The sequence below is a fragment of the Geotrypetes seraphini genome, chromosome 15 (genome assembly GCF_902459505.1).
Source record: "Geotrypetes seraphini chromosome 15, aGeoSer1.1, whole genome shotgun sequence".
NCBI classification, from domain to species: domain Eukaryota; kingdom Metazoa; phylum Chordata; class Amphibia; order Gymnophiona; family Dermophiidae; genus Geotrypetes; species Geotrypetes seraphini.
Window position 1 is genome coordinate 27,293,128 of NC_047098.1, and position 14,838 is coordinate 27,307,965.

The 14,838-nt window shown below is 49.7% G+C and overlaps 1 protein-coding gene across 4 annotated transcripts in view; it reads right to left on the reverse strand.

Moving 5' to 3' along the window:
* Positions 1–14,838, reverse strand: part of EXOSC10 (exosome component 10) — a 127,931-nt gene that overhangs the window by 88,952 nt on the left and 24,141 nt on the right. For all 4 annotated transcript variants that reach the window (XM_033921975.1, XM_033921973.1, XM_033921974.1 and 1 more), the window contains exon 7: positions 2,287–2,362. In XM_033921975.1, the coding sequence (XP_033777866.1) occupies positions 2,287–2,362 (76 nt within the window). The remainder of the gene's footprint in view (positions 1–2,286; positions 2,363–14,838) is intronic.

Consider the following 14,838-nt stretch of genomic DNA (forward strand, 5'->3'; position numbering starts at 1 on the left):
TTGGCGGGAGGCCGGTAGGTCAGTCTCAAAGGCTCTCAATAGTCCAATGAGGTGTTTGAGGTAGGATGTGAAGGTGAAAGTGTAGCTTTGCACCCTAGAGGCCATCATGGCATTTTGATATAGTCTCCTGCTGAACTTGTCTAGGGTTCGGCCTTCTCGGCCTGGGGGGACCGCGGCTGAGACCCGAGATGGGTGGGCCTTTTTCAAGGAGGATTCTACTAGCAGCGACTGGTGGGAGAGCTGTGGTTGTTCGAATCCCGGGTAGGGTACTGTGCGGTACTTGGCCTCCATTTTGGAGGGTACGGCTGTGACCATGTAGGGGGTCTCCAGGTTCCTGAAGAAGGCCTGTTGGAGTACCGGGTTAGGCGGTAAGCGGAGGGACTCCCTGGGCAGTGATGGCATATCCAGCTCCGCTAGGTATTCCTTAGAGTATCTGGAGTCGGACTGGAGGTCTAAGTCCAAAGCGTGGCCCATGTCCTGGACAAAGCGAGTGAAGGATGGGCGAGATGTTCCCGAGGCCCCGTGCGGGGTCGGTGAACGAGACCTCCGTCGGGTGGAGAAGGATGGGGAGGCTTCCCTCGAGTATCGAGGTTCCTGCTCCGATCCACGCTCCGAGACCGGGGATGTACTGTGAAAGTGTTCTGGGGTCGCAGATCTCCGACGTCTCGAGAAGCCCCTCGGAGACAATGTCGGGGTTCGAGGTACCGATCGGTGTCGAATCGGTGACCTCGACCCGGACTCCCTCGGTGAAGACCTACAACCTCGGGTCGGAGTTCCGGTCCGAGGGGGAGTTCGGAGGATGCGCGGGTTGGAGAGTGATAACTCAGCCACCCTTAGCGGTCCCGTACGAGGTGTAGGTGAACGGCCTCGTAGAGTGGGGGAACCCCGGGCCTTCTTGGAGGTATGGCGATTCGAGGTTTCTGTCGTTTTAGCACGACGTTTTGCACCGCGGCGGTCTGTGGAGGGAGAGCGCCTCGGGTGCCTCGGTGAGGAGTCCGAGGAGGATGGAATGCGGCGAAGCTTGCGCGCTTTTCTTCGAGGTGGCTCGACGCGAGACTCAGGCTGGTCTGGCACATGCGGGGTCGGGGTCGAGGTCGAGGCCGGTTGCAAATGGGCCATTGCAGCGGACAGCTACGACGAGATCATCGCTCGGAGTAGGTCCTGGAAAACGGGCACGGACAGCATCGAGGGCATGTCCACTGCCTCGGTGCACTCCACCGGGGGCGACCTCGTATCAGAGTATTCCCGTGTGGTGGAGGCACGGCCCGAAGGCTTGGAGGGCTTCGCCGGGGCTGTAAGCATGGGACTTCCGCCATGCGTCGCCGGTGTCCCCGAGGCCAGTTTCTTTGCTGATACAGAACCTGAAGAGGGAAGAGGGGACTTACCCGGAGCCAAGGTTTTCTGTTGTCCCGAGGACTTCGGGTTCGAGTCTCGAGGCGATGCCGAGGTATTCGGGGCCGAGGTCAAGGACGGGGCCGAGGCTGGGGCCGACCTCGAGGCCGAGGTAGAGGGTTGGTCCGGAGCGAAAAGATCCGCCTTGCGGGCTTTCCTTCGACGGAGGGCCCGGTTCTGGAAAGTAGCGCACTGGGGGCAGGAGTCGGTTGGATGAGCGGCCCCCAGGCAGAGGATGCACCGGCGATGCGGGTCTGTGATGGAAAGAAGCCGCTCGCACCGGGAGCACTTTTTAAAGCCGGTCAAAGGCCGGGACATAGAATCGAAACTGGCCGCGGCTCGAATAGCCACGCGGCCACGGGGACCCGGAAGCCTCCAGGTCGGTGAAAAACGAAGCAGGAACAGTTGAAACAAGAAAAAAACTCGCGCACAGCAACTAAATCGAGAAAAACAAGAAAAAATTGCGGTGCTAGAAGGCAGTTGGGGCAGAGCCTGAAAAAACACGACTTCTAGGCTCAGCGGAAAATTTTGAACTGGAGACCACGAGGGGATGCGCCCCCTAGTGGAGCAGGAAGGCACGCATGCGTGGAGCAGCAGAGCAAACTTAAATCTTCAATCAAGTTTGCTTGAAAATGCTTCCGCATCGGGGCTCCGTAGATGACGTCACCCACATGTGAGAATATCATGCCTGCTTGTCCTGGGATAAATGATGACTAAAAAAAATTATACATACTGAACCTAAGTCATAACCATCAATTCTAAACCCATTTTTCTCCAATCTACTTAAATCTTCAATGTAAAGCTATTAAATATTTTAAGAAGTCTCTTTAATCATAAATTTTAATGTCTTCCTAATCAGTGCTTATCAATGACTAACGAAGAAAAGACACAAACCTGGACTTGGGGCTTCTGAAGAACAGCTACAGGAGGAATAAAGTGATCTAGTTCAAACTTATATGGGTGAACAAACCTGAAGACAGAAAAGAATATCCACCTACATTATTCAAATCCCACAACCCACATCAGAAGAAACAAGAGGTAATTAAACCAACTGCATGCACAATGGCACTAAGAGTAGGAAAGGTACTCTTATGAATGGAACACTTGCCTACTTTGGGTAAAAGGTGGAAAATTCTGCTGCAGTTCTAATCTGTTCCAGGCAGCAATGATTGTGTGATGTGCTGCCTGGATGTCTCATCACCAAAAAGGTCAAATCTGAACTTACCTTTTTCCCTAAACCCTACTCTCCTTTTTCCCATTTTCTCTTTCTGTGGATAATGGAAAAATTATGTTTCTTACTTGATCATTTTCTTTCCTTTAGTTATTCTTGACCAGTCGAGAATGAATGGGTTATGTTCATCTACCAGCAGATGAAGACAGAGAAAAAAATGTCACACCTATCTTCAAGAAGGGATCGAGGGGTGACCCCGGGAACTACAGGCCGGTGAGCCTGACTTCAATTATAGGGAAGATGGTGGAAGCTATGATCAAGGATGGTATTTGCGAGCACATCGAGAGAAATGGCCTACTGAGAACAAGCCAGCACGGATTCTGTAAGAGAAGGTCATGCTTAACGAACCTTCTGTACTTCTTTGAGGGAATAAGCAGTCGGGTGGACAATGGGGAACCCATAGACATCATTTACCTCGATTTTCAAAAGGCTTTCGACAAGGTGCCACATGAAAGGCTGCTTAGGAAGCTGTGGAACCACGGGGTGGGAGGGGATGTGCACAGATGGATCAAGCACTGGTTGTCGGGTAGACTGCAGAGGGTCGGAGTAAAGGGACAATATTCTGACTGGCGGGGAGTCACGAGCGGTGTGCCACAGGGATCGGTGCTGGGGCCGTTACTCTTCAACATATTTATCAATGACCTGGAAAAGGAGGCAAAGTGCGAGGTTATAAAATTTGCAGACGATACCAAACTGTGCGGCAGAGTTAGATCCAGGGAGGAGTGTGAGGACCTGCAAAGGGACCTGGACAAGCTGGAAGACTGGGCAAACAAATGGCAAATGCGCTTTAACGTGGAAAAATGCAAGGTCATGCATATAGGGAAAAAGAACCCGTTGTTCAACTACAAATTGGGGGGGGCATTGCTGGGAGACAGCAGTCTAGAGAGAGACTTGGGTGTGCTGGTGGATGCATCACTGAAGCCATCTGCGCAGTGCGCAGCAGCCTCGAAAAAAGCCAACAGGATGCTGGGCATCATAAAGAGGGGCATAACAACCAGGACGCGGGAAGTCATCATGCCATTGTATCGAGCGATGGTGCGTCCACATCTGGAATACTGCGTTCAATATTGGTCGCCGTACCTCAAGAAGGACATGGCAGTACTTGAGAGAGTTCAAAGGAGAGCAACGAAACTGGTAAGAGGGCTGGAACACTGCCCATACGCCGAGAGGTTAGATAGGCTGGGGCTCTTCTCTCTGGAAAAAAAGAGGCTCAGGGGAGATATGATAGAGACCTTCAAGATCATGAGGGGCATAGAGAGGGTGGATAGGGACAGATTCTTCAGGCTGAAGAGGACAACAGGTACGAGGGGGCATTCGGAGAAACTGAAGGGAGATAGGTTCAAAACAAATGCAAGGAAGTTTTTTTTCACCCAAAGGGTCTTGGACACCTGGAATGCGCTACCGGAGGAAGTGATCAGGCAGAGTACGGTACAGGGATTCAAACAGGGATTGGACGGATTCCTGAGGGATAAAGGGATCGTGGGATACTGAGAGAGGTGCTGGGATGTAACACAGGTATAGAAAGCTAACCAGGTAATAAGTATAGAAACCCAACCAGGTAGTGCATGTGCAAGACCGGAGGGTTAGGACTTCGATGGGAAGATAGGACTCAATGGGAAACCAAGGTGGCAAGGGGGCCCCTTCTGGTGATTCAGACAGGTCGTGACCTGTTTGGGCCGCCGCGGGAGCAGACTGCTGGGCAGGATGGACCTATGGTCTGACCCGGCGGAGGCACTGCTTATGTTCTTATGTTCTTAATTTATGGTTAGCTAAATGACTTACAATGTAATATTTAAGATGATTATTATATTTAGGAGAGTTGTTATGAATTTGGCCTGGGGGGAGTTTCTCATTTACTTGAGCTATGTATGTACGCTTCGAAGTTGACAATGTTATATTGGGGGGAGGGGTGGGAAAAGGTGGGGTGTAATGGGAGAGTATTTGGGAGTGGGTTGGGGATTGAATTAAATTTTCAATGTGGGGGAAATGATTATATTGTAATTATAATGCAGAAATATGTAATTATTATGTTTCATTTTGTTTAAATGGATTTTAAAATTTTTTCTTTAAACGTTAATGGCCTTAATCATCCCATAAAAAGAAAGAAGACGCTATTATATTTAAAACAGCAGAATGCGGATGTCTGTTTTATACAGGAGACTCACCTTACTGGAGATGAATCAAAGAAACTAATTGGTAATTGGGTGAAGGATTGCTTCTTTGCTCCTGCGGTTGGGAAAAAGCAGGTGTAGCTATTCTGATTAATAAAAAATGCACTGCAGTGTTTAACTTGGTGGCTGCAGATCAATTAGGAAGGTGGATACATGTGAACATGAGTATGGGCAGTACTACTGTAGGGCTTTTTAATGTGTATGGCCCTAATTCGAATCAAATTGAATTTTTTAAAACTCTGCAACAAATAGTTCTACCACTGGCTGCTAGTAATTTGATAGTAGCAGGAGATTTCAATGCTGTTATGGATCCTTTATTAGATTAAAAAACTAGTAAAATTTTAAAATCATTAGGGTTAGATAATTTTGCAAATTCCTGTAATTTAAAAGATATCTGGCGCATTCTTCATTTTAATGATCGAGAATTTTCATTTTGTTCACATGTCCATAAATCTTTCTCTAGAATTGATTATGTTTTGGTTTCAGATAAGTTAGTACAAAATGTCACTCAAGCTACTATAGATCCAATAATTTTATCTGATCATGGTGGTGTCTGGATAAATTTAAATTTTGTTGATCAAGATAATGATAGGCCTGTGTGGAGATTTGATAATGCATTGCTTGCATACCCAAAATTTTGTGAAGAATTTCAGATAAAGATAAATGAATATTTTCAAATTAATAATACGGAAGAAGTCTCGTTAGAAATCTTGTGGGATGCTTTTAAGGTAATTATGAGAGGACAAATAATATCATTTTCAGCTTATTCTAAAAAACAATTAAAAAAGCAATTTGTTAAGTTAGAGTAAGAGATTAAGATTTTAGAGGCAAAATTGATAGAAAAATGGGAAAATTCCACGTTACAAGATCTTTTAAAAGTTAAATATAAATATAATGAGGCTTCTTCTAAATTGGTTAAGAAAGGTATTCTTTGTCAGCAAGCTTTGTATTATGGTAATTCGAATAAGGCGGGAAGATTACTGGCTAATTATCTTAAAGTTAAAAAAAGAAGGTCTAAAATAAGTGCAATTAAAGATGAAAAAGGAGATACTCAGTCTCAAAATGGACCTATATTAAAACAATTTTTAAATTTTTATAAAAACCTGTATTCTTCCGAGTCTTATTCAGATAAAGAAAAGGATGGAATAGAGTTTTTAAAATTTATTAAAGGACCGAAGGTTCCAGATCATATAAAAAGAAGTTTGGAAGAACCGATATCATTAAAAGAATTGCAAACTGCATTGAAATCTCTTAGCGTAGGGACCGCTCCAGGTGGTGACGGTTTTACGGTAGAGTTTTATAAAACGTTTCAAAGTACCCTATTACCTTATTTATTAAATTTATATCAGAATCAACTAAATAAAGGTTGTATTTCAGGCACTATGGCAGAATCGTTGACCATTGTTTTGCCAAAGCCAAATAAAGAACCCATGCTGGTTTCAAACTACAGGCCTATTTCTTTGATTAATGTTGATGGTAAGTTATTAGCCAAGCTTCTGGCCATGCGTTTGGCAAAGGCTCTTCCTCATATAGTTGGTATGCACCAGACTGGTTTTGTTGCTCAGAGACACTCTTCTAATAATACTAGATTGACTTTGCAGATCTTATACCTAACAAAAGAAATAGGAGATCCAGCTTTCTCTGTATCTTTGGATGCAGAGAAGGCTTTTGATCGGGTGGAATGGACGTTTATGTATCAGGCTATGGAATGGTTTGGCATTGGTTCGGGATTTATACAAATGATTAAAACCTTGTATAGCTCTCCTGTTGCTAGATTATATATAAATAATAATCTTTCTGATTGTTTTAAATTGCAAAGGGGGGTTAGGCAGGGTTGTCCTTTATCTCCTTTGCTTTTTGATATAGTGCTTGAACCCTTATTATTAGCTATTCAACAAGTGGAGATACAGGGTATTCCACGTTCTAGAAAGGAGTATAAAGTATCTGCTTATGCGGATGATATATTGCTTCATTTGAGAAATCCTGAAACAACCTTTCCATGTTTACTTGAGTTGATTGAGAAATTTGGAAAATTCTCAGGATATAAAATAAATTGGTCCAAATCAGAAGTTCTTCCTATGTTGGTTCTGGGAGCTGCAAAAGGGCTGAAACAGCAGCCAGAGAACTCTTGCTTCATACAAGCCAAGACATCCGGATAGCTTGCTTCTTCAGACTGACATCAGTCCAACTAGCCACACCGAGACCTCAAACCCCACTGGAACTCATGTGTGAAGAATATGGGGGAGGAAATGGAATTGGCACCCAATCTTGGTGAAAAAACACAACAGGGCCACTCAGCCTGCACTCAGGCTCTCTGTGGACAAAACATGGGAACATGGCTCGCTCCAAGGGAATGGTCCCCGAGCTCCCAGACTACTGCCCTCAGAGTCTGTGTTCTCTGTAGCCAGAGATGTTCCCTTAATTTGGAGCTTCTGCAGAACTGAAAAGCTTCACGAATGGATAAGAAAAAAACCCTGAAATAAATTTAAAATAAACACAAGCAGGACAGACTGGCTCCTACCATCTCGCAGAGCAGAAAAATGTAAATGAGGCTCTCTACACAGGATCTTGCGACAAGGGATTCACTACCCAAGTGCTCCAGAATGATGTGCCTATTGCACTAGAAAAAGGAGTTAAAGAGTTGAAGTGGAATTTGAAACCAGGTCATTGTACTAACTATTAAGCTACTCCTCAGACTTTCTGTCCTTGCACAGCATAAAGCATGGTGCCAGCATGTAACCTGAAAGATGACTGAGTCTATGTAGCTAAAATAAATCTAATATTATGCATATGAGGAAGATGGAATATTACAGCCAGATTTTATGCCTTAGGAGACAAGACACCACAGGCAGCCCACGCAGGTAATACCCATGCGGGATCTCTGCGATGCAAGCCACAAGCCCACACAGGACAACATAGTCCTGTAGCACTAGTCAAAGGCAGCAAGACAAACGCAGAGCATCTAAATCTCTGCCTAGTTCAGCTGAAAAGCCCTAAGAATGTTAGTGCTAATGAAAATAGGAGAAGGAACAGCTATGCACAACAGAAAAGGGCTTAGCATTAACTGGAGAGTGTGTGGCGCAGTGGTTAAAGCTACAGCCTCAGTATCCTGGGGTTGTGGGTTCAAACCCTTGTGACCCTGGGCAAGTAACTTAATCCCCCCATTACCCCAGGTACATTAGATTGTGAGCCCACCAGGATAGACAGGGAAAATGCTTGAATACCTGAATAAATTCAAGTAAACCATTCTGAGCTCCATTGGGAGAAAACTGAATAAATAAATAAACTAAGAACATAAGTATAGCCTTACTGGGTCAGACCAATGGTCCATCAAGCCCAGTAGCCCGTTCTCACGGTGGCCAATACAGGTCACTAGTATCTGGCCAAAACCCAAGGAGTAGCAATATTCCATGCTACCGATATAGGGCAAGCAGTAGCTTTCCCCATGTCTTTCTCAATAACAGACTATGGACTTTTCCTCCAGGAACTTGTCCAAACCTTTCTTAAAACCAGCTATGCTATCCGCTCTTACCACATCCTCTGGCAATGCATTCCAGAACTTAACCATTCTCTGAGTGAAAAAAATTAAGGAGAGAATTAGCAAATGTAGCTGAGCACCACTGGCTAACAAAACAGCAAGGAAAACATGCTCAATAAGACTTTTTTTTTTTAAGATATTAGAAATAAGCCAGTACCAAACAAACAGCAAAATCATGTTCATCACAGTCTGAGAGGCGACCAACTGCTAATCCAAAAAGTAAACCCCCAACACTCTGAGGCAACAAAAATAAAATCAGCCCTCCTAAAAACAAACACCTGGGAGGAGAAAATAAAAACCAAAATACTGGAAAGGCAGCAACAACATAATTATTTCTGGTTGCTGATGATTAAAAACTCAAAACACAATTAAATTATAGCCACAGAATCTTCATGTCCACCAGCAAGCAAGAAAAAAACCCCATAGGAACTTATCTCAGTGAAGCAGCCCCTCATCCTGCGTAAGAAAAACTTTCTCCTGGGCCATATCAAATAGGACTCCCAGATACTCCAACGACTGCAATGGGAACAAATAACTCTTTTGAAAATTGATGATCCCCTAGTCTCTGGATTCATCTGCTGCCATTGCTAAGGAAGGAAAATTTATGTTCTTACCTGTTAATTTTCTTTCCTTTAGGCAGATGAATCCAGAACTCCACCCAGTCTTGATATCTGCTATTGCTCCCCTTGCAGGTTTGTTTGTTTCTTCAAGTTTGTTATATTCATTTTACATATGGGAAAGAAGGAGAAATTAGGTTCTTACCTGCTAATTTACTTTCTTTTAGCTTCTCCAGACCAGTAGAGGTTAACTTTACGAATGGGTATATATCTAATCATGACCAGCAGGTGGAGACTGAAAACAAAACTTTGGGACAGTATATCCTAGCCCCTCCTCTCTATTTCCCTCAGTCTGCCGAATAGCCAAGCAGAACCAAGAACTGGAAAACAACAGAGAGAAAAAACAATACTCCAAAAGGAGTAACAAATAACATACCCAAAATGCTGTTGGAAAATGCAGAGGAGAAATTCCCGAAGGAAGAATGTCCCCACAGCTCGCCAGCTAAGCCAGCCGAGCCACAGCCGCTGTTCTTCAATTCTCCCCGGCCCTAGAAAAATACTAGAACCCGCAGCAAAAACCAAAAACTGCCCGCGCAACAGCCCCAACAACAACAACAACAGACAGGGTGGGGACCTCTACTGGTCTGGAGAAGCTAAAAGAAAGTAAATTAGCAGGTAAGAACCTAATTTCTCCTTCTTTAGCACTCTCCAGACCAGTAGAGGTTAACTTTACGAATGGGACGTACCAAAGCAGTCCCTCTCACGGGCGGGACCCCCGAAGGGCCGATACCAGTACACGCTCACCGAACACCGCGTCCCGACGCGCCTGCACATCAACCCGATAATGACGAACAAAGGAATGCAAGGAGGACCAAACCGCAGCCTTACAAATATCCACTGGAGGCACGAGCGACGACTCAGCCCAAGAAGCCGCCTGACCCCGAGTGGAATGAGCCTTGAGAAACTCCGGAACAGGCTGCTGTTTCAGAAGATAAGCGGAAGCAATCGTCTCCTTGATCCAGCGCGCAATAGTAGCCTTAGAAGCGCCCGCTCCCCGACGAGGACCCGCCAGGAGGACAAAGAGATGATCGGACTTCCGGAATTCCTGGGTCCGCTGCACATAAGAGCGAAGGACCCGACCGACATCCAACTTGCGCAGCTGCCGTTGCTCAGAAGAGCCCTCCCGACCACCCAAGACCGGGAGAACCACCGATTGATTGACATGAAAAGGAGAAACAACCTTCGGCAGAAAGGAAGGAACAGGCCGCAAGACGACCCGCTCCCTAGAAAACTCCAAGAAGGGAGCCCTACAAGAGAAAGCCTGCAGCTCAGAAACACGCCTAGCAGAAGTAATGGCCACCAAAAAGACCGCCTTCAAAGTAAGGTCCTTCAAAGAACAGTCGTCCAAGGGCTCGAAAGGCGGACGCACCAAAACAGAGAGAACCAGATTAAGATCCCAAGAGGGAACCGAGGGCCGTAGGGGAGGCCTAAGCAACTTGGCCGCCCGCAAAAACCGAATCACATCAGGAAGAGCCGATAAACGCTGACCTGACACCAACCCTCGAAAGGCCGACAGGGCCGCAATATGAACCCGGAGAGAAGACCAAGCCAGGCCTCTATCCAGGCCATCCTGCAAGAACTCCAGAATGTTAGGCAGATAAGCGCGAAAAGAGGTCACTCCCCGCGCCCGACACCATTCCTCAAAGAGACGCCAAACCCGCACATAAGCCCGAGAGGTAGAAAGCCTCCGGGACCCCAACAGTGTAGAGATCACCTTGTCTGAATATCCCTTCTTGCTAAGGCGACCCCTTTCAAGAGCCACGCCGTAAGACAGAAGGGAGACGGGTCGAACATGGGAATGGGACCCTGCATCAGAAGGTCGTCCGAGAGAGGCAGAGGAAGAGGATCCGCTACCAGGTGCCTCACCAGATCCGCATACCACGGACGGCGAGGCCAATCCGGCGCCACCAGCACCACCAAACCCGGATGGTGAACAATGCGAAGAAGCACTCTGCCCACCAGCGGCCAAGGAGGGAACACATACAACAGCCCCTCCGTTGGCCACTGCTGGACCAGAGCATCCAGACCCTCGGCCAGACCGTCCCTGCGACGACTGAAGAAGCGGGGCACTTTGGCGTTGCCACCCGTGGCCATCAGGTCCATCAGGGGCTGCCCCCAAGCCTGCACTATCAACTGAAACGCCTCGGCGCCGAGACACCACTCTCCTGGATCTAGAAAGTGACGACTGAGGAAGTCTGCCTGAACATTTTCTACTCCGGCTATATGAGAGGCCGAGAGGTCCAGCAGATGGGATTCCGCCCAAACCATGAGCAGAGCCGCCTCCTGCGCCACCTGAGTGCTCTTGGTGCCCCCCTGACGATTGACATAAGCCACCGCCGTGGCATTGTCCGACAGCACTCTGACCGACTTGCCCAGCAACAGGGAGTGGAAAACCAACAGCGCCAGACGGACCGCTCTGGTCTCCAACACGTTGATCGACCAGGCGGCCTCCTCCGCGGACCAGGTGCCCTGAGCTGAGTGACCCAAACACTGAGCCCCCCAACCCAGGAGACTCGCATCCGTCAGGAGCACCGTCCACTGCGGGAGATCCAGACCCACCCCCTGAACTAGGTGAGGGGTCTGGAGCCACCAACGCAGACTGCAGCGCGCCAAGCCTCGCAGGGGGACCGGAACATCCATCCCGTACCTCTGGGGAGACCACCTCCGGAGCAGAGCATACTGGAGAGGACGCATGTGGGCCCGCGCCCACCTCACCACGTCCAGGGACGCCGCCATCGACCCCAAGACCTGGAGGAAATCTCGCGCCCGAGGACACCGGGACGCCAAAAGCAGGCGAATCTGAGATTGCAATTTGCTCACCCGGCCCTCTGGGAGGAAGACCCTCCCCAAGGAGGTGTCGAACAGCACCCCTAGGTACTCCAGACGCTGAGCCGGGACCAACCGACTCTTGGAAAGGTTGACCACCCAGCCCAGCGACCGGAGAAACTCCACCACCCGAGCAGTAACCCGGGAGCTTTCCTGCAACGACTTTGCCCGAATTAACCAGTCGTCCAGGTAGGGGTGTACCAGGATGCCCTCCGACCGCAAGGCTGCCGCGACGACCACCATCACCTTGGTGAACGTCCGAGGAGCCGTGGCCAGCCCAAAGGGAAGCGCACAGAACTGAAAGTGCCGACCCAAGATCGCAAAGCGCAGGAAACGCTGATGAGAGGCCCGAATGGGAACATGCAAGTAGGCCTCCGTCAGATCGAGAGAAGTGAGAAACTCCCCCGGCTGAACCGCCAGAATGACCGACCGCAGAGTTTCCATACGGAAAGAGGGAATCTTGAGAGCCCTGTTGACCCCTTTCAAATCGAGGATGGGCCGAAAGGTCCCCTCCTTCTTGGGCACCACAAAGTAAATGGAGTACCTGCCCGTGCCCCACTCCGGAGGGGGCACCGGAACAACTGCCCTGAGATCTAGCAAGCGCTGAAGGGTCTGGCGAAAAGCCTGCGTCTTCCCCGGAGTCTGACATGGAGAAGCGAGGAAAAAATCCGGCAGAGAGCGGGCGAACTCCAGGGCATAACCGTCCCGCACCACCTCCAGGCCCCACTGATCGGACGTGATCTCGGCCCATTTGGGGAAAAATTCGCGCAGCCGGGCCCCCACCGGAACCAAAGGGGGCGCCGGCAAGGCGTCATTGTGCAGGACGGGAAGCGGGGGAACCGGCGGAGGGATTCCCTGCCCCCCGACGGGCCCCCCGAAAGGGCTGCATGCGCTGGAAGAACCGACCCCGGGAAAATCCCGGAGACTGGAAAGAAGCAGCCCCACGCCCAGGGCGATACTTGCGAAAATCCCGCAAACGCCCCCGGGCCGCACCCCCCCGAGACGCCGGACGGGCACGGTCCTCCGGCAGACGGGGAACTTTCGAGTCCGACAAAGTCTGAATCAACTTATCCAAGTCCTCTCCAAACAAAAACGACCCCCGAAAGGGAAATTTAGTAAGCTTAGCTTTGGACGCAGCATCCGCCGCCCAAGCGCGCAGCCACAACACACGCCTTGCGGCCACGCCAAAAGCCATAGACTTAGCCGAGATCCGCACCGTCATATAGAGCATCTGAGAGGAATGAGGCCGCCATCTCAATCTTCGCTACCTCCTGATCCACCAGAGACCAGTCGTCAGACTCTCGATCCAAGACCCGCTCCGCCCACCGAAACACGGCGCGAGCGACCAGTCCCCCACAAATAGCCGCCTGGACCCCAAAGGCAGAGACCTGAAAATTTTGCTTAAGGATGCTCTCCAATTTGCGCTCCTCAGAGTCCCGCAAGGCAGAACCGCCCTCAACAGGCACGGTATGCCGCTTGGAAATTGCCGAGACCACCGCATCCACGACTGGCGAAGCTAACGTAGCCCGATCCCCTTCCGGAATGGGATACAGGCGAGCCATGCTGCGCGCCAGCCGAAACGGCGTCTCCGGCGTTTTCCACTGCTCCAGAATAATATCCCGAATATCCTGATGCATAGGAAAAGAGCGGGAAACGGAACGGATCCCCCGTAACAGGGGGTCCCCCACACGCGGAGTCTCCGGCGGCGCGTCCTCAAAACGCAAAACCGAAGAAACCTGCTGAATAAGGTCAGGCAGCTCATCTTTCTGAAAAAGGCGCACCACGGACGCCTCGTCACTGGAGAACGGGAAATCCGACAACCCGCCGCCAGCTTCCGTCCCCTCCAGAGAGTCCTGGAACTCCTCAGAAGGGTCCAGGTCCTCCTCCAGACCGACCCGTTCCTCCGACCACAAATTCTCGTCCCACGACACCCGCGGACGCTTGGACAAGGGAGGCGGCGGAGGGGACGTCACGCCAGACGAAAGAGGCAAAGCCGCAGGGAGCGCGGAGGAAAACCCACCCCCCGAAACCCCCTGGGCGCAACCGGGACCCCCAGCCGCCTGAAAATAGGCTCTGCATAAAGAAAAGAAAAATTCAGGAGAAAAACCCCCCAAGGGTCCCAAGGGACTCCCTGCCACAGCAGGGGACCCAGCAGAACCTTGCCCCTGCATAGTCAAAACAGGGGGAAGGTCACCTGAGGTGGAAGACAAAATGGAGGGGCCAGACAGAGAAGATGGCGGTTTTCCCGCCAAAAAAGCTCCCTCCATAGCCTGAAGCGGCTGAGAAACCTGAATAGTCTCAGCCGCTAAAGCAGGCAAGCCGGCATCAGCTGTCAAAAAATCAGCTGAGAGGGAATCCTTCGGGGAATCCCTCCGTGGGCGGTTGTGGAAGACCGGGCTTCCCCACTGCTCCAAGCCGACTCACGAGGCACCATCGGCGGGGAGCTCTGGGCGCCTGCAGCCGCTGCCGACGGAGCTCCACCACCTCACCGACCCAAACCGCCGAGTTCAGGCCGGCCGCGAGTGCCTCGCGGCTGGACTAAAATTGTGTCCTACTCCCCCGGAGAAGGGCACAATTGCTCCATACGCGACCTAGCTATAAAAAAGTGCTGGTTACATGAAAAAATACAGTAAAATACAGTTTTCTTAAAGGGAAACAACCCTTCAGACCAGCACTACCTCAGGATTTTTTTTTTTTTTTTTTTTTTTTACAGAACAGACTCCACAGGCTCTCGAAGCAATATGCCTTGCTTGACTTAGGGGGCAAGGCTTACTGCTGAGGCTCCTCTAAAAAAATGTGGGGAGGTGGAGGAAGTGGGGGGAGGGACCCCGCTCGTGACCCGCCGGGTTTAACACCCCCGAGGTCGGACGAACCCCCAAACAGAGTCCGCCCAAGCTCCGTCCGGCTAAAAACAGGGACAATAAACCCCCTAAACAAATTCCAACAGCCCTACCAAGGGAGATGGGTACAGATCACTCAACACCTGCTGGAGACTGAAAGAAGACTGAGGGAAATAGAGAGGAGGGGCTAGGATATACTGTCCCAAAGTTTTGTTTTCAGTCT